Raw genomic sequence first — 23,195 nt, 5'->3', positions numbered from 1 at the left:
CAAGTCCCAAATACTAGCATCCATGTTGGCGTACTAGATTTATAAATAAGTCGTCTATTCGTCATCGTCCTCCTTTTCTTCCGAGAAACGACGCTCAACCTTAACCCCGTCTTCATAGAATTCTTCTGAGGGTTTTTCATCAAGGTATCTCAAAGTACCCTTAGAATAGTCCATCTTGTTGATTTCAGAATGATCAGGACACAACTTGGGCCCGTTTCTACCAATCTGGTACCATGGCAAGTTGAACATTTCTTCCATACTTTCCAAAGATCTTCCACTGAGCTCAGGAATAAAGAACCAAGCCCAGGCCAAAGAAATAACGTTGACCGCAACAAACAAAAAGAAGGTACCGTAAGGCTTCAATGCTATCAACATCTTTGCTACGGCCTTCGAGTTACCGTACTGGTTGGCAAAGTGCAACACCATAATCAACGACTGCGCAAAGGTTCTGATGTTCAATGGGAAGATTTCAGAACCAATCAAGTACTGCAAGGAATTGAAGCCAATAACCCATCCAACACCACCCAAGTACAAGGCTGCCATGGCTCCCTGGGAAGCTCTGAATTTACTACCAACCAAAATAGTGTCTTCATTTGCTGCTTCTGGTACAATCACCAAGAACAAGGCAAAGTACAAAATGGAAAGCCCTTGGAAAGCAAGACCCAAGTACATGGTTTTTCTTCTTCCGATAAAATCGATAACGAAAAAAGCCCCGAGGTATGCAGCCACAAACTTGACCACCCCCAAAATAGCCGTCATCTTCAACTGGTCGTTACCTTTGATTCCACTAAATGCAAACAAGTCAGCAGCATAAATTGTGATGGAGTTGGCTCCCGACCACTGACCCAAGATTTGCACCATACATCCCAAGGCGAAGAATCTGTATCTCAAAGACTTAACTCTGACCAATTTCGTGAACAACCCCAAGAAACTGTTGTACTTCTTTGCTTCCAATTCCTGGTGCACAGATTCAGTAATATCGGTGATTTCCCCAATGATAAAAGGGTGACTTTCAGACAAATTTCTCAAGCGGGCCAAGGCTTTCAAAGCCTCTTCGTTCTTGCCGGTTTTGATAAGCCATCTGGGTGACTCGATGGCAAAGAATGACCCAACTAAAATGACACCTGGCACAATAATCTTAACACACAAAGGAGTGATCCACTGGAGATTACTATCGTCAGAAATGGTGGTCACACAACCGTATACGGCAAAATAACTGATCATGATTCCAAAGTACACAGCACCAGCAAACACACATCCAGCCATACCTCTGATGGCTTTAGGTGTTACTTCAGACATATATGGAGGGCCAATAGCAACCGTCAACCCAACCGACAAAGCACCTTCCAAGAATCTCCCAGCGTATAACTGGCCGATGTTTTTGGAAGTCATCTGGATAACAGCGGCAACCACCATGAGCACGCATGCCAACTGAAGAGATTTGACCCGTCCCAACTTGTCAACCGAAAAGGTGGAAATCAAGGCACCCAAAATAGATCCTAACTGGACCATGGACTTGATGTTGGACGTCAAGTTGGAAATAGCACCCTCACTCTTGTTGGGGTCGTCCAAGCCAAACTTGGCCCGGAAAGATGGCAAGGAGGTTGAGGCAGTGTTACCTTCGTCCACTCCACGCAAACTTCCCAATAACCCAAACACCGCGATACAGAGGTATAATCTCCAGTTGTATATTTCTGGAGGCGAGTGGTTATCGACCACTCTCCACTGGAACTTTGGTTTTTCTTCTTCGATGGCGTTGACCGCAGCCACTGGTTTTTCAACAGCAGCCTCGTTAATTTCGGTCATTTTTTGTTATGTTATGTGGCGTTGTATTATCTGGTAATGTCGTTTTCTGTCAAACTTCTTGGCTCCGTCACAGTCTAAACACAAACTTCTTGGCTCTGTCAAGACGATCGTCGAAGAAATTTAGGGAAGAAATTTTTCTTGGAACCCCGATGCTTATAAAGGCCCGCATACGAGCCAGAAAAGCGGGGGAATGCGCCGGAGTTTTGCTAATTTCAGGCCCGTGTAAATCTAGTTGTACGCGGTTCTATTGGCTGAAGTACTCCATTTCGAGCCGCAGATGCTCACTGCCAAATGCGAGGGAATTCTCCGGGGCGCTTGTTGCGGAAATACTTAGCCTAGTGCCGCTGATCCTCGCACCAGTCGCTGTCATCCCGGCCCCCTCCCCTCACCTCACTCACCCCCACACCCGAATCAATTTCCATTATTCCTATTGTCCCCTTATCTGTTCCGATTCCTTCCATGCGTGCCTTGATAGGCCTGTTTGAATGTTTCCCCCTCTCCATTCTTACCTAGTATTCAGTCATTGGGGATTAGAGTTTGTTGTACATAATTGCGGTGGGGGTTCATTGTTGCATTCTGATTGGTGCGACTGCTTTTTTGTGTGTTTGTCAGCGAAATCCAACCATTGACGGGGTTAATGGACAGAATATGGGGAAGCGGGGCGTTGGAGTCTGTTGGCTGATATAAACTATTTAAAGGAGTTATCAAAATGCCTCGGGGAGTTTTAGTGGATTCCGAGAGGAGTTGTAGTGGGTGAAGATAGGGGTCTGGAGCCCTCGTGAGAATTCGTTGGGTGGCAGTTTCCAGTGAAAGTTCAAAAATTGGAGAACCCAACAAGAGCATATTCTTCAATGGTTTGACTTTAGGTGTACTTCTCTTCGATCACGGAATTCAACTCGAATGATTACATTGTAATGGTGTTTGCGAAACTCTTCGAGCTTGCAAGTGTTGAAAGAACACCACCGTCATAGTAATAAGGCAGATATGGGTGACTGGTACTCCCGACTTGAGAGTGTCGATATATGCTGCTGGCTTGAGAGTGTCAACATATGCTGCTGGCTTGAGAGTGTCAACATATGCTGCTGGCTTGAGAGTGTCAACATATGCTGCTGGCTTGAGAGTGTCTACTTAGTTTACACCCTTTTTGATTATTGTCCACTTTGAGCAGTCACTAGAGATAGTCCCCTTGCAAGTCGTAATACATCTTGACTCTCCAATGGCACTCACTTGACCTTAAAGCCAAAAGTGGTTAGGCGATACGATGACTGGTGGTGTTCTGGGGTTCATTTCATATCTTATCTCTATTATATCTGCAAAGGTTATAGAATTTACTCTATCACCCATCACAGGTTATGCTATTTTCGTGATTCCCTTGGATGAGGTCGTTCCTTGTTGAGGATACAGGCCTTATGAATTGTACCGTTTACTGTAGCCATTATATCAAGTAGTGTAAAATTCGCAATTGTTAGGGAAATTAAGATACTATTGGGTAATCTCACCCAAAACAGATTTGTGGGAGCTATTCACAATAATTATTTCTTATTAAATATTGACTAATGTTGCACTACTTTGCTTTCAATACAGCTTTCTTAGTGTTTAATCAAGTTTCCCTTTGATTTCTATAACTTGAAGCCATGATCGATCAAGCCGATGGCCCTCATCGCTGCACCCCAAGACATTTCCATCCCACTTCCTCCGAAACCATAGCAATCGATCACCTGAACCCCATCTTCCTTATAGCTGCTGATTCTTGTTCCTCCGTTTCTAGCAGGCCTAAATCCAACATTAACTCTTCTAATATCAAACTTTCCCTCGATCATTAGATCCGGAAAATACGCTTCTCCTAATTTTATAAGATGCTCAGTGTCATTCTGGCTAGGATTCAGGTTCAAGTTGCCGATCTGTTTTGTTCCTCCAAGAATGATTCCTCCATTCAAAGGACGGGGAATAACGAAAATCCAAGACCCATTCGCTAACTGATAAGTGATGGTCTTATTAAGATACTGACAACCTAAAGGTGCTCTTACTAGTAAAGTCTGGCCTCTTATCAGGTAACTATTGGGATCAAAGCCTCCATTGAATTGAAGTCCCCTACCAGTACAGTTAAAAAGGAGTGCTCCGGGATATAGCTGACAAACCTGTTTCAAAGATTCAACTTTTTCTCTGACAAAATTCACTCCGTACTTCATACTCAATGTGTTTTCCAAAAATTCAAGGTACTTGGGCGAGTTCATAGCCCAAGTATCGTAAGAAGCACCAAATTCGATTCCTCGGGGCAATTGCAGTTTTTCAATAATTTTGAAATTGTCAATGTCTTCAGTATATCCAGCAGCAGTGGTTTCGTATAGGGTATCATTGTTCTCCAAGTAGTCAAATCCTTGTATCCATTTCACAGATGATTCAGGATTAGTGACAGCCAACTTCTTGAAAAATTTGTAGGTTGGTCGAGCTAACTTACTATCTCTCAATTCCTGTGGGCTTTTGGACGGAAAAGGCCTGAAATGTGCACCACTCTTGGACGATGTATACTCAGGACAATCTGAACCTGTAGAGGGAAAGTCGCTGGCTATGATATTCACCAGTGTAGCATCGTATCCATTTTCTGTAACGAGCTGGTAAGCAATGGTGAGTCCAATGACTCCAGCACCCACAATTACAATATTTTCACTCATCTTATGATTGAATCTTGGTGTTTGTAAACAAATTGGGGCGACACAACCGTATGAGAGTTTTTGTGGAGTTGACAACTAGGTAGAACACTTTATGAATACAAGAGCAGGGAGGATAAGCCTTGTGATATTGCTGAACTTGTATTCGTAATGCTGATAATACTACTTGCTCTGCATATATATAGGAAGAGGATTTCCGTGCACAAAAGAAGATCCCGTAAATAATGGGGGCATAAAAGAATGAGATTTCGCGGTGCGGTCCCCCCATTTCTCATACCTTTATGGGATGGTTTTTCCACTTTCAAACGGTAACCCAAGTAAGAAAGACAAAACCAAGCTCTATACCGCTACTGGAGGAGATTTTAGGGGGAAGTCATCCGACTAGTATGCCTGTGGTTCTTCCAAGTAATTCCAGGTACTCCAGGGTGTATACTCTGTATGGCGTGTACTTACCATAACTTCGGACGGGTTTTCTTCCACACACCAGCATCGCTCAGTTCCAGTCATGAGTCAAGAACCGTGCTCTAACAGGTCCAGTTAAGCAACATATTGCAGGGTTCTCCATTCTGTTTTGTTCGACATTGTTTTGCCCAAGTTGCTGACCAAAATGGGTTTGATTCTTCAGCTTGCAAAGATCTGGTATTGTATTAACTGTAGTTTGATGAACAGCAGAAGTGGTCGTGGAAGCGTTTATTATTCTTGTTTGGCAGAGGGAGTATAGAACACAAGTTTTGCAAGCTTTAACAACTATCATGCTTTTAAACAGAGGAGTATTGTACAAGCGGTGACAAAATTACGCCTGAGCTTATTTTTGGTTCCTCGAGAACTACACGTAGACTACGCAATAACATTAAGTTAGAAAATTAAGGTCATCTACTGGAAAATTAAGGGTTCGACATGGCTCCAAAGGAATCACAATCATAAATACATTTAATTTTGATGAAACCCTATTTACTGCAAACCCTTGATTTTAGTTAGGTGAAATAACATCTTTGATAGCCCCATAGACTAAATATATTAGCTTTAATCAAGGTTCAGAGCTTCCCGTTCGGATTTTTCCGGGGCTCTAGGTATAAAGCTACAATAAGCTGTAAGACAAAAAGCAGGTCAATAGGCACAACTGATGGGCCTTATTCTTCAAAAAAGAAGTATCACGAAGTAGAGCTCGCCTAATCAGCGAAGTCCGACGGCCATTTTTTAGTGCGGAATAGTTTTGCAACCCGCTCTTGATGCTGAAATTCATTCGGTTTTTGCAACTTCGCTACTACATTTTCGCAGTCAATATAAATACGCCTGCAACTGTTCTCTGTTCCTACTAAATCACCTATAAGCAACAATTTACTATAAGTATGTCTACTCCATGAAAAATCACTGCTAAAGGTTTCGGAACCATGTCAGTGACATGGTGTCCAGTTCCACTGCTATTTACAAATCCATTGAAACTTTGAAATATGTAAAGGACACTTTAGCTTCTTGCACTATGCGAATCGCCAAAAGGGGTTACAAGAGAACCCTTCAATCTTATGTGAAAATAGGTTCCAACACATCATTCTCTTGTCCTAAGATTGAAACAAGGTACTATGGTGGTGTGTGCAGGTAAACGCGGGTGCACTTATGGTATAGATACCGTCGAAGAGTATGAAACCAGCATCAACCAAGTTATGAGCGATTGTCTTGCTATTTGGAAAGTGTGCGGGTAAATTTGATTCCGCAAAATTTTAATCCAGCACTATAGCACTACCGATCCATAATTCTGCTGGTCCTATAACAACATTTCTCATGCTAAAGCGATGTAACAAGTTACTGCCCTACCCGCTTATTTCGGAATTGTAGCTTTGTAACATGCTGATTTAGACCACCAATATATGAAAGGTTCTTTGTGAAAATCTAATACCTGAATTAGATATCCTATAGTATTAGTACAAAGTTTGATTACTTCAACAACTAAAACATTTACTAATATAGTACCAAATCATGGCAAGCGAAAAAACTAGATAAAGAGAAATCATAATAACCAAACATTTATAAATGACCAGGTTTTTCATTTATGAATCACCCCAATGTTCTATTGGATAGATTCAAAATGAGATCCACAAAAGAGCGGATAGCACAGCCAAAAATGTGTATGTGTTCTTTGAACCCGTAGCCTCGTAAGTGGAGAAATCTTGTGGTGAAGTATCAGAGCCATTACCTGCCGAAGCACCTTCAGCGCCACTACCTTCAGCGCCACTACCTTTAGCGCCACTACCTTTAGCGCCAGTTGGAGCAACGGTTTCAGTAGGGTTAGCAGTAACAGCAGCAACGGTTTCAGTAGGGTTAGCAGTAACAGCAGCAGCGGTAGTGAAAGTAGTATATGTTGTGACAGTGACATCTCCAGCAGCATTAGTGCACGGCTCAGTGACCACGACAGTTGAAACTAGTGAATGTGGGATGTTACATATAACGGTATTACCATTATCACCAGTTGTTGTGGTAGTGGAAGGCTCCTTGCAGATGCATGGTAAGATGATGGTGGTGACATCTTTTTCGGTGACCACAAGTTCTGGAATTTCAACGACTACAGTAGGTTTACCATCGGTTCCAGTTGTGGTATAAGATGAAGTAGTGGACCCTGTCCATGGAGTAGTTATGTGTTCTACTGGAGTCTCGACAACCACAGTTTGCTTACCATCGGTTCCAGTTGTGGTATAAGATGAAGTAGTGGACCCTGTCCATGGAGTAGTTATGTGTTCTACTGGAGTCTCGACAACCACAGTTTGCTTACCATCGGTTCCAGTTGTGGTATAAGATGAAGTAGTGGACCCAGTCCATGGGGTGGTAATAGTATCTACACTTCCCAAAGATGGTAGTGTAGGTGGTGCTGGACTAGAAGGTGCTGGACTAGAAGGTGCTGGACTAGAAGGTGCTGGACTAGAAGGTGCTGGACTAGAAGGTGCTGGACTAGAAGGTGCTAGACTAGAAGGTTCTGGACTAGAAGGTGCTGGACTAGAAGGTGCTGGACTAGAAGGTGCTGGACTAGAAGGTGCTGGACTAGAAGGTGCTGGACTAGAAGGTGCTGGACTAGAAGGTGCTGGACTAGTTGAATTCACCCAGCGGATAGACAGGTCTGACAAAGTACCGGAGGTGGTAGATTCCGGTACCTCCTTGGTGACAGTGACCTGTCCATCTGAACCTGTTACTGTGAAATACTCAGTATCTGAACCGGTCCAATAATCGGTGGTGGTTGTTGTAGTTCTTGGTACCTCCTTGGTGACAGTGACCTGTCCATCTGAACCTGTTACTGTGAAATACTCAGTATCTGAACCGGTCCAATAATCGGTGGTGGTTGTTGTAGTTCTTGGTACCTCCTTGGTGACAGTGACCTGTCCATCTGAACCTGTTACTGTGAAATACTCAGTATCTGAACCGGTCCAATAATCGGTGGTGGTCGTGGTGGTGCACAATTCTTCTTCAGCAGCTGCAGAATAGTACCAGGCAATGTCATCTGTATGATTGGTACCGTCGGGATAAGTCACTTGAAGTTTCATTCCAGCCCAATTTGACGCTTGATTGAAGTAAATAATCTTCACTGGATAAAAGTTACCGGCTGTCATAGAAACCAGTGAAATTGTCAGTGAGCCACCTGCACTGGTTCCACTAGCCTGGACTGCCCCATCTAGTGAAAGCTCAGTGGATTTGATACAACAGTCTAAGTCTTGTGTAGCCCCACCCATGGTCATGGTCACATAATCGTCAGCTATTAGGAAAGTGAATATATAAGTCCCATCTTTAGGAGCACGAAAGTATCCTGAAAGTCTTAAACCAAAATTGTGGACATTTGTACTTCTACCATAAATATCTTGGTAATAAGGGTTACTGTCAGTTTTCATATTAGAAGTAAAATCAATATCGGTAACTCCGTACTTGGTATCATTTGGAGACATTGCATCTATGGTATTAAGATAAGAAAAGTCTGATGCATGCTCGGCCACCTTATCATAGTAATCAACAATAAGTCCACTCGCAGTTGATGGAGGACTACATCCTGTATATCCAAGAACAAGCGGGAGACTTAAAGACCAAATAGATAACCGTATGGGGAGCATCTTGTGTTGTTGCAGTTTATTCCGAACTCCTGTCTCTTTATAACGTGGACTTAGTTTCTAAGTCGAAGAGGTTAAGCTTTTGTCAATTACCTCATTAGTAGAATATCAAACTTTATTAGACAGGTTTTTGATATAGTTGAAAAACATACGTTTATATCCCCTTTGAGAGTTGGTATTATGAGTTGTAAATGGGTTTTATAACTCTACTACCTCGTTGAGGAGATTTTCAGCTTCAAAGGGATCTTTATTTCTGAAAACTGGCGCCTTGCAATAGTTTGTAAAAGAAGAAAAAACTTTAATTATGTGGTTAAATAACGGCTCTCCTCAAAAGTGCCAAATGTCTATTAAGGGCACCATTATTTTACCATATTAGACATCTTGTTTCCTCCAATGAGATGCTTCGATGGAAAACGGGGAAGTCAATATCAGTTAAATGAACGAATCGGGGAACAAAATATTTCATGCATATCTTTCTTCAGAACTTACATGCACTGTATACCAACTGAGGCACTAGGAATACAAATATCTTACCTAAAGAAGTAACTCGTCCCCAAGTTACCTTTTTGGAACAAGAAACCTTCTACAGCCAGCGGCAAGGGTGGGTTCATGCGTTTCTTTTTTGGAATAGTTTTATTTTTGAAAAAGAATCAATGCGAAAACACTAGTTTAGCTAAGGAATTCCGCTTTCAACCCTAGAATACAACCTAATGGAGATATTGATAAGTCTTTTTAATTTGCACAAAGCTTAATGATGTCACCACAATACCATTTATAGCACACCATTGATGAAAAGTTTCTAGTTTCAGGCTATGCTTCCTGTTTTAGATATTTTACCAGCTAACTCATTTGGTTTTTGATCTTTCACTTTTGTTGGAATACTATTATTTTTGTCTTCAGCCGAATTTTTTCCACTACTCGATTGTTAAATCCCCGCCTTAATCCTAATGTGCGTGCTACAAAGCCACCTAAAGACAAAATTACTAGTAAATATGGTCACAGTCTGAATAATTTTGGGGGCCTTAAGTCCCCGTAAAGGAACAGATGTTTAGAGTTTATGAGAATCTTGGAGAGATTGGGAAAATTGCCATTTATTATTTCATCTAAGTGTTTGAACAGAGGCAAATCCCATTTACCAAATCATCTAAATTGCGCCCTCTCCTAAGGTTTTTATTTACTTACCATTTGCTCTAATGTCAGCTTCGAAGGTCCTTGAGGGGATAACATTAGTTATGCTAGGCGGTGGAGAAAAAGGTGGATTTAAAAATATGATACAAGCACGTAGGTAAAATTGTATGGCATAGAAACACGCAGTAAAAATAGCTGCAGAGTTAAGCTTTTTAAGAGATTGACTTGACGCTAACATACAGGCAAGTGCACAAAGTTTAACACACTAAGGAGCTCACAACTTCTGTCTGACATTACCAGTTAAGATGAACAATATAAATATAGGCAGAGTTGTGCATTAAAGAGCCAATTCCAGTCCAATAGGATCATCACAAAAGGTGTAGGACAAGAGGTTTTCTATTGTTTCATTCAACTCGACTGCAGTTACTTTGTTTTTCTGAATAAGACCATCTTTATCTTGAGATATTCCAAACCAAAAAAACTTGTGAGCTGGGCTATATTTGTGTGACTACTGCACTTAATGTTGGATACAATGATACAGATAGCTCACTGCTAGTTAGTATATCTTTTCAAGTAGAGGTATAGATGTTTTCCCTGGATCTAAGCAATACTTCTATCCGAAGAACTCCACACGATGGTAGAAGAACGACTTCCAAAAAATCAGGAGCTCAGAGGAAACGTGCGTATCCAAAATGTAAGACTGACTGCACACAAGGAAAGCTGGTGGCAAATGTGTTTCCAGTATCTGAATTCTTTCCATATAAGTAAGATCGATCATAATGTCTGATAGTAAAACCGTAGTTGTTACCGGAGCCTCTTCGGGAATTGGGTTGGCAGTAGCTCGGGAATTTGCCCTAAAAGGTTATAATGTCATAGCTGGTGCCAGAAGACTTTCCTCTATGGAAGAGTTGAAAAAGTACAACGTCACAACTGTAGAGTTGGACATCACTTCCCCTGAATCGGTTGAGAAACTTAAGAAGTTGATTGAAACCGAATACGACGGAGCCATCAAGTATCTTTTGAATAATGCTGGTCAAAGCTGTGCCGCAGCAGCTGTCGAAGTGTCTGACGACGAAGTCTTCAGGTGCTTTGAGGTGAATGTTTTTGGTCATATAAGAGTTACCAGAGAATTAGCTCCGTTTGTGATAAAAACAAAAGGTACCATTGGGTTCACTGGCTCTGTTCAAGGTATCCTAGAAACTATGTTCCTAGGAGTTTATGCGAGTTCAAAGGCTGCAATTCAGTCATATGCTTCGGGGATGGCGTTTGAAATGGCTCCATTTGGTGTTAAGGTGGTGAACTTTGTTACAGGAGGTGTCAGAACTGCAATGAGCGGAATTGATTTGAAATCTGTGCTTTACGATGAAGAGGGATTGGAAGAGGTAAAGAAAGCCTACTCTGAACTTACGAAGACAGGCATGGACTCCCATGTCTATGCTAGGAAGGTTATCAAAGACTTTGAACATTCTAAGTTGGGTGTGGTTCACCATTATAGAGGTGCTGGATCGACTACAGTTTGGATAGCTCATACTTTCTTCCCCAAATTCGTTTTGAGTATGTTGTTTGGGCTGGTGCTTAAGTTATCAACTCTTCTTAAATCGATAACCAACAAGTACAAATAATGGCTTTTACGTATATTTCAATAGAAGAGCTTTTAACAAGTCTGGGGTAACATTGGAAATTTTTTAGTGCCCCAATTATATCAGCCCAACACCTCAAAAGCTTTCAATTGAGCCAAGTTGAGATTGAACATTTCATCATATATATACTTATTCATATGACAAATATATTTAACAAGGAGAACGTATTATAAGGTGAATACAGAGTAAACCATAAAAATTTGAACTTTCTACCAAGCAGCAGCTTCGGGGAAGCATCTACCGCCGGAAATATGGCGTCCCATGAGAATCTCAGGAAGAGCTTCAACATCTACTCTTGGTAATTGGACGGGACTGCCAAAGTTCTTGTCAACATTTTCTTTGGCAGATCCGGATGACACTGGGATAATATTAATGACCTCGGGATTCCTTCGAAGTCCTTAGGGCCTGATACACTTTGAACATAGCTCAATGACAAAGCTTCCAAGGTTAAATTCTTGGACTTGGTGGACGAGTATAAAGAGTTCAAGCGACTCTTATTTCTTTGAAGGCGTCAGAACTTCGGTGGGTGTATGGGTCATAGCCTTGAATTTTTTTGAGTGAAAGGTCTTCAAGAAATCAAGATGTTCAGCAGCATGATCGGTTAAAGTTTCTCTATTCAAAGGGGAATAGGCAATTATTGGAATCTGGCGCTTGTACACTTCTTCCACAACTCAATGGTAAACGATATCATCTCAAAATAAGGAAAATTCTACGTCAATTCCAGAGATTGGTGCAGCAGCAACAGCTTTCTTTATAGATACAGTACCTACTTCACTAATACGGACACCAGCAAGCTCGCCACTATTATCAATTGATCGGTTAATGTTTTCCTTGGTAGAATTCTGCACCGTCGAAAAATTTGACCGCTGGCTACAATTAGTCCACTTTTTACTTTTTTTTGTTGAGTACGAGAAAATACTGAACATTCTCGACCTGCAGCATGGCTATCTTTATGAGCTTTGGGTTCAACAACATCTCTTTGCGTGCTAATGAGTTTTCTCATTCTTGAACAATATTATCTGTGTACCTGGGCATTGGGCATCTCTGAAGTAAAATTAATTCTCTTGCTTTCACTAAGAGTTCTCTCAAGCGAAATATAACTAGTGGCAAATAAGGTTAGAGGGGGGTGTTCTGGCCCCTTCCTTTTCGTCAGGGTTTGTATATAAGACGTATCATAACCTTAAAATCTCATTCTCGTTTGAGAATCAGATATGCAGATACGGGAAATGACTAAATTAAACAACATGATGATATTACCTCTTTGAGTGGAACCAGCCCAGAAGATTCCAATGAGGCTAATGGCTGAGTACAGGATACCATCTGCAAAAAGTTGCCTTTCAAGAGTAGTGAATCACCAAGAATTCCCCCTTCAAGGAAGAAAAACAATTGGACTTCATATACTTAGCCAACACTCGGCAGCAAATCATTTTTTCTGCATTGCGATTATCAGGTCATGATCCCTTGTGGCAATCAACTGTTATTCGTTCAGCCTGCTGTGATTCATTCGGAAACCTGTAGACGTTTGGGCTGTATTCTCAGGCTCGGGTAACGGTGAAGCATATCAGAGGAAAAGATGTAGACTAATTTCCTAGCCAATTTTGCGGCAAGTAGAGCATAGAAAAATGGAACCCCTGAAAAATTGGGAGTGCGGGGATAAACAAATTGGTAACAGGAGTAGTCAAATAGATTGTCCTAATTCAGTATATTCATAATTCAAATGTTAAATTTAATAGAAAAATATGAGAATTATTTAATTTTAGATTACATATTATTTAAAGGGGATGCTTCGATTTAAATAGAGAGGTTTCTGGGCGCGATAGGGCATTTCACAAGATTGCCAGTACAATTCTGAACCCAAACTGACTGCGTGGTGGCTTAGTATAAACGGACAATGATGCATTGATATTGACCTCACCTGGTGCCTATGGTCTCGTCTCTATAGTCTCGTTCTTTTAGGAGTAGCACGTCAACATCTGACATGTACGGGGGTATGTTCAAAGCTATAGAGAGCTAATGGGTGACGTTTTGTATTTAAATAGCCAGGCCACTGACAATTATCATAATCGCCTTCACTAATCATGCAATCATTGTAAGCCACATGGCTTGTCGAAGGACGTCGATCACGGCAATTTGTATAGATGATTTGTAGTGGTAATGCTAAATAATCCTACAAAGTTCCCTCTTACTGTCAGTTCTATTGAGTACCAAAGCACGTCGAAATCAGGGCATGGGTATCCAATGATAAAAGCGCCAGTAGCGGCAACCAATTAAACAATATATATGACAGTCTAGATTTGTTGCGACAAGCTTCACTAAGCTTCGGCTGCGAAAATATGCAACAAATTTTCCTGAGCATTACCGCGTTACATCAAGTCGCATATCTGGTGCAAAACTATCCATCACAAATTCTTAATTGAACGAAAACCTTCGCTCGTGCGAGATTCGATTTGCTCCAGCGCGGATTTTTAAATTATCGCTGGAATTATAACAATACCAGAGATTTTCCAATTATAGCATTGTTCCTATGCATATGCAGGACAAATATATTTTATTTCCTCACTTTTCTTAGTTTACTGCGAGCAGAGGAAGAGTTGCCTTAGCTACTAGTAGGGGTTTGAACTAGAACAACGCTCTTACTGGAAAATCTCTGGGATTGTAACAAATCCCGAGCGATCAGTAAAATTCCATGCAGAAGCTACAAGGAAGGCAGGGGGTAAACTGGTATGTGAATAATGCGCCTTAGAGGTTGATTTATGAAAATCACATACTATTCAAAATTCCCTATACTTATATGTGCACCCAGTTTCCCGGTGTGAGAGTTTACGAACATTAATCTAGCTATTTGTAATACTCTAAGGATTTTCTCTCCAATTCGGAGAATCTACGAAATGAACACTATTTAATTTTGAGATCGTACTATTATGTCAGAAATTTCTTTGATTTATTCCAATAATTAACATAATTCAATACTAGTTGGATCAAACTATAATCACTCATTCCCAACCCAAATATCACCCAAGTAAGAATACAAGTCTATTGACTCCTGATCGAACTCGAACACTTGTCCCACTTGAGTGTTATCTTGTCCGTCAGAGGTGAGTCCACCTATCGAAGAGTATGCACACCATAAATAACTGTGACAATATCCACGTTCCATGTGCCAGCCTTCTACTGGCTCTTCAACACTGTTCCCTGCCCTTATTTCCGATTTTATATTGAAGGGAGGAATAACTGCGTTTCTAAGTTTTAGAGAGCTTTCATAATACTCTCGCATGGATTCAGCATCTTTTAAGAATTTAAAATGGTCGTGTTTCTTGACTTCAGTTTCAAAATTAACAAGATCGCTTTTCCCACAGAACTTGAACCCCGAGTTAAACCACAATAACTTTCCATTTTCATCAAGGTGTCCTGAATGTGGCGAACAGAGTTCCTGAGATTTCTTGAGGTTTCCTTCACTGGTCAATCTTTCCTCCGGGGAAGTAAGAGTCCCGATTGATGCAGCGAAATTCTTGTTGAAGTGGTAGTCTTCATCACCACTGGTGGCGAATCCCAACCAGAATATCTCTTTGTCTCCGTGGACTCTGGAGGTAACAGGCTTAAAGAAGTTCAATTGGAGCATTGTTAAGATGGAGTTGAAGTGTAAGTGTCTATTGATCAACACCACTCCACTTTCCATGAAATGGCTCATTCCATTAAAGAACTCTAATCCAAGAGTCTTCTGGGTGATGATGGGAATATCAAACATCAAGTTGTCTAAAATCGAAGGGGTTATCTTCTGAAAGAATTTAGTATCACCTGGTGGCCTGAATGCATGAGCAGTTCTATCCTTGAAGAAGTAGGCCCCGGTGGTTTTGTAGTCCTTCAAGTCGAAAAACTCGGATGGATTCTGCAACAACACTGTATCAGCATCAACTAAAATGAATTCCTCAAATGAATTGAACAACGTTGCTAGAAACTTATGGGCAAACATCTTGAACTTTTCTTTGAAGTTGTCGTGAATGGTGTTGTACGTCTTTACAAACCACACTTCTTGCTTTGGCATTCCACCGTCTTTGATGTGGAAGTAGTCGGAAGGGAAATGCTTGGAAACTTTGTGGAAGCTTTCTGGTAAATCTATCATTTTGTCTCTAGCAGCGGCGACTATTCTTGCTTTGGTCTCATCACTGAGCGAGTCATAGTAGATGATTTGGATTGGATAGTGGTTGCTCAACGCTCTTAATAGGTGAATGAATCTCACAGTATCATCAACATGTTTGTCTCCGATCGATAGTACAATACCCTTTCCATTCAACAGATTTTTGAATTTGTTGAAGAAGCATGGCCCATTCCCAGCGAAGGTGGATTTGGAGAAGTCCTTGGTGGACCCCTTGAACTTGGAGTTTGTGGTCTTGAACACCTCAGGATAATGAACAAATCCACGTAGATCTGGAGGAGATAGAAATATTTCACCAGTCCACCGTTCATAAATAGGATAAGAATGAGACACCCATTTATAGATTCTGCTTTCCAACTCACTACAGGATTTGGAACCCAGATCGTTGATTAACAGTTCATCATCGTCGGCCTTGAACTCAGTGTGATCTATGTTGTCAGCCACTTTTTCTATCAATTCATTGGCTTTGTTCATGATGTACCTATTATCACTGGTGACATAGCACTTGTTGAAAATCCGTAAATGGGACAAGTAGTCTACAATCTTCTGTTCTGTCTTCATGGTTCGTTCCCAGAACTCATTGAACTCTTCTTCAGCAAGTCGTTTCACGTCTTTGCGGACTTTCTTGTCGTCGAAATTGATCTTGTCGTATTCTAAGTTTGACATTTGGGCATATTTGTACCTTATTTTTTTGGAATTCTCTTTTTTAAACAGCTGTAAGTCAAATGTATCACGATGTTCAAGAGGGAAGTCTTCATTGGGATCCACAAACCAGTTGTGGTCTCGCACAAATAGGTTCTTAAAATACAAGTTGCATCTCTCAGTGAAATCGAGGTTTGTTAGAATGTCTGATAATGCATGCTTCTTCAACATTTGGTCATACACACTCGAATGGCTATCAATACTTCTGGTATCCTCGATTCCCAACGTTTGCACTAGCTTCTTGATGGCACAATCTTCAAACACATCGATTTTGTTGACATTCAGAGGACTAGACAACACTGCATTTGGAGTCAGTTCCAGGGGGTAAATGGACGTGTCCGACTCACTAGAATTATTCAAAGTGTAGTCATAGATCCAGATACCAGCTGAAACTATCCAAAAGACGATGAATCCGTAGAAAAAAAACCTTCGATTGTGACTAATGTTAAATAATTTCCCCATAATATGAGACAAATCACCCTATATCTTGATAAGTGTTGACAAAATCCGGGAGACCATTTATAAATAAGGAGCATAATCACTTTGAGCTATATACGTGTCAGGTGTAACTGTGAGTGAAGCGGTAAGAGGCAATTGGGATGTGTTGGGAAAGGGGAATGCAATGTGACGAAATGGGGTCTTCTGGTCCCTGTTTTTCCGTCAGACTTTGCAGATAAGGAGTGTCATCACCATAAAATCTCATTAGCGTTTGAAAGTCAGATATGCAGATACGAGAAATGATGTTAATTAAGCATGATGATATTACCTCTTTGAGTGCTTGGGGCTAGCTCATAAGATACCCAATGAGGCTAATGGCTGAGTACATGGCCCTATCTGTGAAATGTTGCCTCCAAAGAATAGTGAATCACCAATAATTACCCCTTAAAGAATGAAAGGGGCTTCATATGCTAGAATATTTTTTGGTTAACAATAAGTTGCAAGTAATCTTAATTCAGCATTGCAATTATCAGGTCATGACGATCTTCGGGATAGTCAGCAAGGCCTATTGTCTAATTGCCTAAATGGTTCAGTGAGCTGATTATCTATTAAACCCGCTGTGCTAGTGAGTTTCACAAGCAGCCAAGGACACATACTCTGTAATCGTGTATGTTCTTGTCATAGATATATCCGGTCTTTATTCCACACCACCACATTTCCCAGTTTCAACTTTGGTTTAAGAATCATGCACTACCATAACCTGTTACTATTTTAGATTGCAAACTCTCCTTTCCATTTGTATTCAACCATAGCAACTTGTTATCCTTGTTGCGTAATTCTTTGGGCCAGGGAAAGGGGCTGGTCCAAAAAAATTATGGGCGACACAATCGCGAACCCCCCCCCCCCCAAACCCGGCCATATCATGAGCAAATTTGCGGGAGATACGAAAATTTAAGCAATAAGATAAGATTGCTAATAATAAGTACAGATGTACAAACGTATTAGAACTAACTTCAACAAAAAGAATCTTTAAGTTCAATTGAAACCACCTATCTGAAAGCTTGGGACTTGTTGTTTGTCTGTAGTATGGGGATAGATTGGCATTTGAAAGCCCAATATTCTAAGACATGTTAATGACAGCGAATACAGCCCATCTGTAAGAAAATAGGTGGTGGGTCACCAAAAAATGGATTGTCCCTTTATGGATGGGAATCAGTTTAACTTCGCATTCGAAAGTTCTTGCTAGCTATAAATTGCCTCTCTAAGGATTTACTCTTTTCAAGATTGTGGTTATCAGGTCATGACGCTTTGGGGTATTCAAAAAATTTTATATTTCAAGTGCCTGATTGGCTAATTAATATTTAATCTTATCTGAATACGTAGTTTAAACTTAAAAAATGAGATGTCTAAGCTGTTTTTGTAACCTTTATTTAAAAATATTTCGGCCCGTATGCAACAGTATGCATGATTATTGGCAACAATATCCTAAATAATCAAGGTGTGTGGTGAATAATGAGGATAGGATTGCTATTTGGTGGAAAGACAAGCCACAACAGGTTATCAAAAGTTTATAGATAAATTAAAGATTATTCAAAGTTGAAGATATACCTAATTGTAGCGCCGAAAAGAACCGTTAGTTTCCGGATTGGTTAATAATTTTTGGTATAGCTTGCATAAAATTCTGTGCCAAAAGGTTTTAACCATATTTTAATTGTCAACTTCAAAAATGAAAACCAAACTTCGATTTTGTTATCTGTAATAGGTCAACTTAAGAACTGTATTTTGAGAGTGTTGGGTAAGCTTTAATCTTATGTTCAAAAGCATTAACTATAAGCTTGACCCTGTATGGCCAGAGAATTCCTTTAAGTGGCAACTGGAAATACTTGTAACTCGTTTTACACTGAGCACAATGACATCTTATTGACTATAACATTATTTATATTGTTTGGGTTTTCCGAAGGTTGAGGTCAAGCAATAATGAAAATCCAGTTCAAATTAGCCACTCTTGTGGTTTTTCAACTTTTCTGTGGTGTGGCCACTGCTGATACGATTGGAGGATGCAGTCCTTCTTCTGTCACTAAAGGTCTATACGCCGATTATGTCAACATAACTTCTGAAGAATATGGTATTTACACTGGACTTGATGCGGCTCTTTCTGCAATTGACCAAGCAGAGGCAGATTATTCCTGGGGAGGAGTAACCAGCCAAGACTTCTCATTCGAAGCACTGGACGATGGGACCGCTTATTATGGAGACCTATACGGGAAAAATGTTAACGTAGCCTACTTTGGTTTGAGACTATCGGGATATTTTTATGCAAGTACAACTGGAGACTACACATTCGAAATAAGCTTTGCTGATGATGCAGCGTCTTTTACCCTTGGATCAGGGGTTGCTATGGATTGTTGTGGACTGAAACCGCTCACAGGAAATTTAGATGAAATGGCTAGTGTATATGCCTCAGGTGAAGCATCATCTGCTACAGAGACAGTTACCCTTACAGGAGGAGTCTATTATCCTATTAAGGTGGTCTACTACCAAGCAACTGGCCTTGGTCAACTAAACATGTCCGTAACCTATCCTGATGGAACTAAACATACAGATGATATTGATTGGTATAGCTCAACTGACAATAGCTCATCGTGTCCTTATTCAGTTACCACCACCATTATATGGACTGGAACTGATACTGAGACTGTTACAGTAACAGGCTCTGATGGGGATGTGACTGTTACTGTTGAAATACCAGAGACCACTACAACCACTACTGATGTATGGACAGGTTCGGTACCTACTACTATTACCATCTACCCATCCAATCCAAGTGATCCTGTGACTATTACCGTCTTGACTCCTGAAACTACAACGACCACTACTGAACCATGGACAGGCACTGATACTACCACTACTACCATCTACCCATCTAACCCAAGTGATCCCGTAACTGTGGACATCAAGACTCCTGAATCAACAACTACAACGACTAGTTATGGATCTATTGATACAACCTATACTCTAACTCCTTCCGATCCAAGTGATCCTAAGACTGTCGTTATATTAACATCCACTCCCACGCCAACAAGTACACCACTTACCAGCACTTCGTCATCAAGCCTGTCCTTCCACTGGACAAACTCGACTACTCCAATATCATCTTCGAGTACTCCTTCATCCACAGTTCCATCTTCGAGTGCTGTTTCTCCTTCTAGTCAAGTACCATCTTCAAAAAGTGTTGTCACTGTTACCACTCCATGGACTGGCTCTACCACAACCTGTTACACTACAACCGGAACCGATGGTAACCCAACTATTGTCAAGGAAACTCCTGTCCCAACTGTTACCACCCCATGGACTGGCTCTACCACAACATTTTACACTACAACTGGAACCGATGGTAGCCCAACTATTGTTAAAGAAACTCCAGAAGCACATACAACTATCCCATGGACTGGTTCATTCACTTCGACATACACTACTACAGGCACTGATGGTGAACCAACTGTGGTCGTTGAAACTCCAGCTAGTATCTTCACCACTTCCACTTATTGGACTGGCTCTTTCACCTCAACTTACACCACAACTGGTCCAGATGGTGACGTGACAGTCGTGGTTGAAACTCCAGAACCTTACACCACTATCCCATGGACTGGTTCATTCACTTCGACGTACACTACTACAGGAACTGATGGTGAACCAACTGTGGTTGTTGAAACCCCTGAAGCGCGCACTACCATCCCATGGACTGGCTCCACTACATCCACTTATACCACAACCGGGGCCGATGGTAAACCAACCGTTGTCATTGAGACTCCTGAACCAGTCATCATCGAAGAAGGTGTTACCACCATCATCTTACCATGCACCTGCAAGGAGCCTTCAACCACCACAACAACTGGTGATGATGGTAAGAATACCGTTATATGTAACATCCCACACTCATTAGTTTCTACCGTCGTGGTAACTGAACCATGCACAAATGTCGCTGGAGATGTCACTGTCACAACATATACGACTTTCACTTTCGCTGCTGCTATCACTGCTAACCCTACTGAAACCGTTTCTCCAACTGGTGCTAAAGGGAATGGTTCTGGAGCGGCTGCTGAAGTGGCTTCAGCTGGTAATGGCTCAGAATCCTCACCACAAGAAGTCTCCACGTACGAGGCCATGGGTTCAAAAAACACATACACATTCTTGGCTGTGTTATCCGCTCTTTTGTGGATATCCATTTGAATCAATCCAATGAAACTTGGATATGATTCATACTTGAGAACCGTGATTGTGCTTGAATGTTTGGTTATTATAATTTCTCTTTGTCTAGTTATTTCGCTTACCAATACTCGGTACTATATCAATAAACGTCTTTGTGGTTTAAGTAATGGAACTTTGTAGTAAGACTATCAAATGTCTAGTTCGAACGTTAGATTTTCACACAGGATTTTTCATATATTGGCGGTCAAAATTAACACATTAAAAGGCGACAGTTTCAAAATAAACGTGCAGGAAAGTAGACTGTTTACATGGCTTTAGTACGAAGAGAGATATGGTTTTAGGATCAGAAGAATTATGTGGTCTGTCGTGCAAGAATCAAATCTGCACGCACACTTTCAAAATAGCACGATAACCGCTCAACAAAAGATGAATAAGATGGTAAATTATTTGGTTGATAATTACTTTACTTGCATCTCAAGCCTGTTTTCCAAGTACTTAAGGGAATTCTCTATAGTATAGTGTGTATTTTCCATAAGCTCATCCGGCTTTACTTGCACACAGCACCATAGTGCCTGGTTTCAATCTTGAGACAAGAACCGGGTTTATCGGAACCTGAACAGAATTATATTGCAGGGTTCTCCTCTTGCCATCATAGAAACTGATGTGCTTTTTCTGGTTGTTCTGCGTAAGGTTTTAGCGGGCTGGCCAGGATAATTTGAATGTTTTCTTCTACTTTAGACAATTACAACAAAAATATCGAACCTCTTGGCCTGAAATATAACATCTCTTTGAGCTTTGGGTTCAACAAAACGTATTCAAGCGCTTCTCCAATTTGAATAATAAGTTTTGTGGCTGGAATGGGAGCTGAGCATCTCTGAAGTTTGATTAGATTAACCAATTTCTGTAGCTTTGGATAAGAATTCACTCGGGCGAATTATGACTAGTGAAAAATAGGGGTAGAAGGGATCCTCTTGTCTCAGTCTTTTCGTCAGACTTTGCGGACGAGAAGTGGCATAACCATAAAATATTATTCGAGTTTTAGATAAAAAGTTATGTAAGGTAAGTATATATGAAGTGCGAGAAATGATATTACCTCTTTGAGTACTTGGGATCAGCTCGGCAGATTCTCAAAGAGGTTAATGGCTATGTGCATGTCCCCCCTCTATAAAGAGTTACCCTAAAGAGGTAGTGAATCACCAAGCATTAAATTCCTCCTGTAAGGATGAAAATTAATCGTAAAAGCTCCTGTAGCGGTAACCAACTGAACTGTATATAATGACGGTCTAGATTTGTTGCGACAAGCCTCATTAAGCTTCGGCTGCGAAAAATATACAAGAAACTTCATGCGCACCACCGCGTTGCATATTTGGTGCGAAACTACCTATTACAAATTCTTAATTGAGCGAAAACCTTTGTACGTGCGAAATCCAACTCTTGAAACCTATTTTATCCACACACGAACTCAAATAACGAAGACAATCAACCACAATTTGAGCATCAAATTGTGGTTGAGGTTGGTTTCATTGTTTTGCTTGTCAGGCCAAGTGTTGTTGTATCATATTTTGGGTATTTATCGGAATGTATTGGAGAATTTCTAGCATATGTTTATTTAAGACCATTTGAATGTAATTGGTAGAATTTGCAAATTGAAGAGAAATTTCTTAAAAGATTTCAAATTACTTAATTAAAGATTAGTAAACTCTATCACCCAGAAGATGGGTGCACATTCTCGCCCTTGGTATTCTGCGTATAAGACTTGCATGCAGCAACTTCCAAAGGGTATGGTTCTAAAACAGGTTTGCCCCCCTGCCTTCCTTGTGTGCAGTCATATTTATGCGCATATTTCTCTTTGGCTTCCATCAGATTTTTATGTGATCGCTCAGAGTTACAAGAACTACCGGAGATATTCCAATTAAAGTATTATTCTTAGGCACATACAGGATAAATATCTATATGTTCTCAGTTTTCTTGGTTTACGGCATGTGGAAGCGGTGGAGGTACTTTATCTATAATACAGGGTAATTTTAGGCGATACCCCCTTCCAATGAATTGGCATTCCCTGTTCAGCTTTGATAATAAATCTCAACAATGATCAAATGGGTCAGAACTTCGGTGGGTGTATGGGTCAGAACTTCGGTGGGTGTATGGGTCAGAACTTCGGTGGGTGTATGGGTCAGAACTTCGGTGGGTGTATGGGTCAGAACTTCGGTGGGTGTATGGGTCAGAACTTCGGTGGGTGTATGGGTCAGAACTTCGGTGGGTGTATGGGTCAGAACTTCGGTGGGTGTATGGGTCAGAACTTCGGTGGGTGTATGGGTCAGAACTTCGGTGGGTGTATGGGTCAGAACTTCGGTGGGTGTATGGGTCA

At 40.9% G+C, this 23,195-nt stretch overlaps 6 protein-coding genes across 6 annotated transcripts; 2 read left to right on the top strand and 4 right to left on the bottom strand. All coding sequences in view use genetic code 12, as the record gives it.

Moving 5' to 3' along the window:
• Positions 1-54: 54 nt before the first annotated feature.
• Positions 55-1,806, bottom strand: PSN45_003653 (uncharacterized protein; the record flags this gene model as incomplete). Its single annotated transcript, XM_006686470.2, has 1 exon — positions 55-1,806. The coding sequence occupies one exon, from the start codon at positions 1,804-1,806 to the stop codon at positions 55-57; it is 1,752 nt and encodes a 583-aa protein (XP_006686533.1).
• A 1,619-nt stretch (positions 1,807-3,425) lies between these two features.
• Positions 3,426-4,478, bottom strand: PSN45_003652 (uncharacterized protein; the record flags this gene model as incomplete). Its single annotated transcript, XM_066158136.1, has 1 exon — positions 3,426-4,478. One exon carries the CDS (start codon positions 4,476-4,478, stop codon positions 3,426-3,428), a length of 1,053 nt encoding a protein of 350 aa, XP_066014233.1.
• A 2,075-nt stretch (positions 4,479-6,553) lies between these two features.
• On the bottom strand, positions 6,554-8,398 carry PSN45_003651 (uncharacterized protein; the record flags this gene model as incomplete). The annotated part of the gene is made up of 2 exons (XM_066158135.1): positions 6,554-7,302; positions 7,594-8,398. The coding sequence occupies 2 exons, from the start codon at positions 8,396-8,398 to the stop codon at positions 6,554-6,556; spliced, it is 1,554 nt and encodes a 517-aa protein (XP_066014232.1).
• Positions 8,399-10,464: 2,066 nt separating this feature from the next.
• AYR1_5 (NADPH-dependent 1-acyl dihydroxyacetone phosphate reductase) lies at positions 10,465-11,831 on the top strand (the record flags this gene model as incomplete). Its single annotated transcript, XM_066158134.1, has 2 exons — positions 10,465-11,199; positions 11,751-11,831. The coding sequence occupies 2 exons, from the start codon at positions 10,465-10,467 to the stop codon at positions 11,829-11,831; spliced, it is 816 nt and encodes a 271-aa protein (XP_066014231.1).
• A 2,483-nt stretch (positions 11,832-14,314) lies between these two features.
• MNN13_10 (mannosyltransferase) lies at positions 14,315-16,642 on the bottom strand (the record flags this gene model as incomplete). The annotated part of the gene is made up of 1 exon (XM_066158133.1): positions 14,315-16,642. One exon carries the CDS (start codon positions 16,640-16,642, stop codon positions 14,315-14,317), a length of 2,328 nt encoding a protein of 775 aa, XP_066014230.1.
• A 1,953-nt stretch (positions 16,643-18,595) lies between these two features.
• Positions 18,596-20,848, top strand: PSN45_003648 (uncharacterized protein; the record flags this gene model as incomplete). The annotated part of the gene is made up of 2 exons (XM_066158132.1): positions 18,596-19,400; positions 20,100-20,848. The coding sequence occupies 2 exons, from the start codon at positions 18,596-18,598 to the stop codon at positions 20,846-20,848; spliced, it is 1,554 nt and encodes a 517-aa protein (XP_066014229.1).
• Between the last annotated feature and the right edge of the window lie 2,347 nt (positions 20,849-23,195).

The sequence above is a fragment of the Yamadazyma tenuis genome, chromosome 5 (assembly GCF_029203305.1).
Source record: "Yamadazyma tenuis chromosome 5, complete sequence".
Classification (NCBI taxonomy): Eukaryota; Fungi; Ascomycota; class Pichiomycetes; order Serinales; family Debaryomycetaceae; genus Yamadazyma; species Yamadazyma tenuis.
Note: the sequence above shows the minus strand (reverse complement) of the source record. Positions and strands in the feature narration are given on the sequence as shown.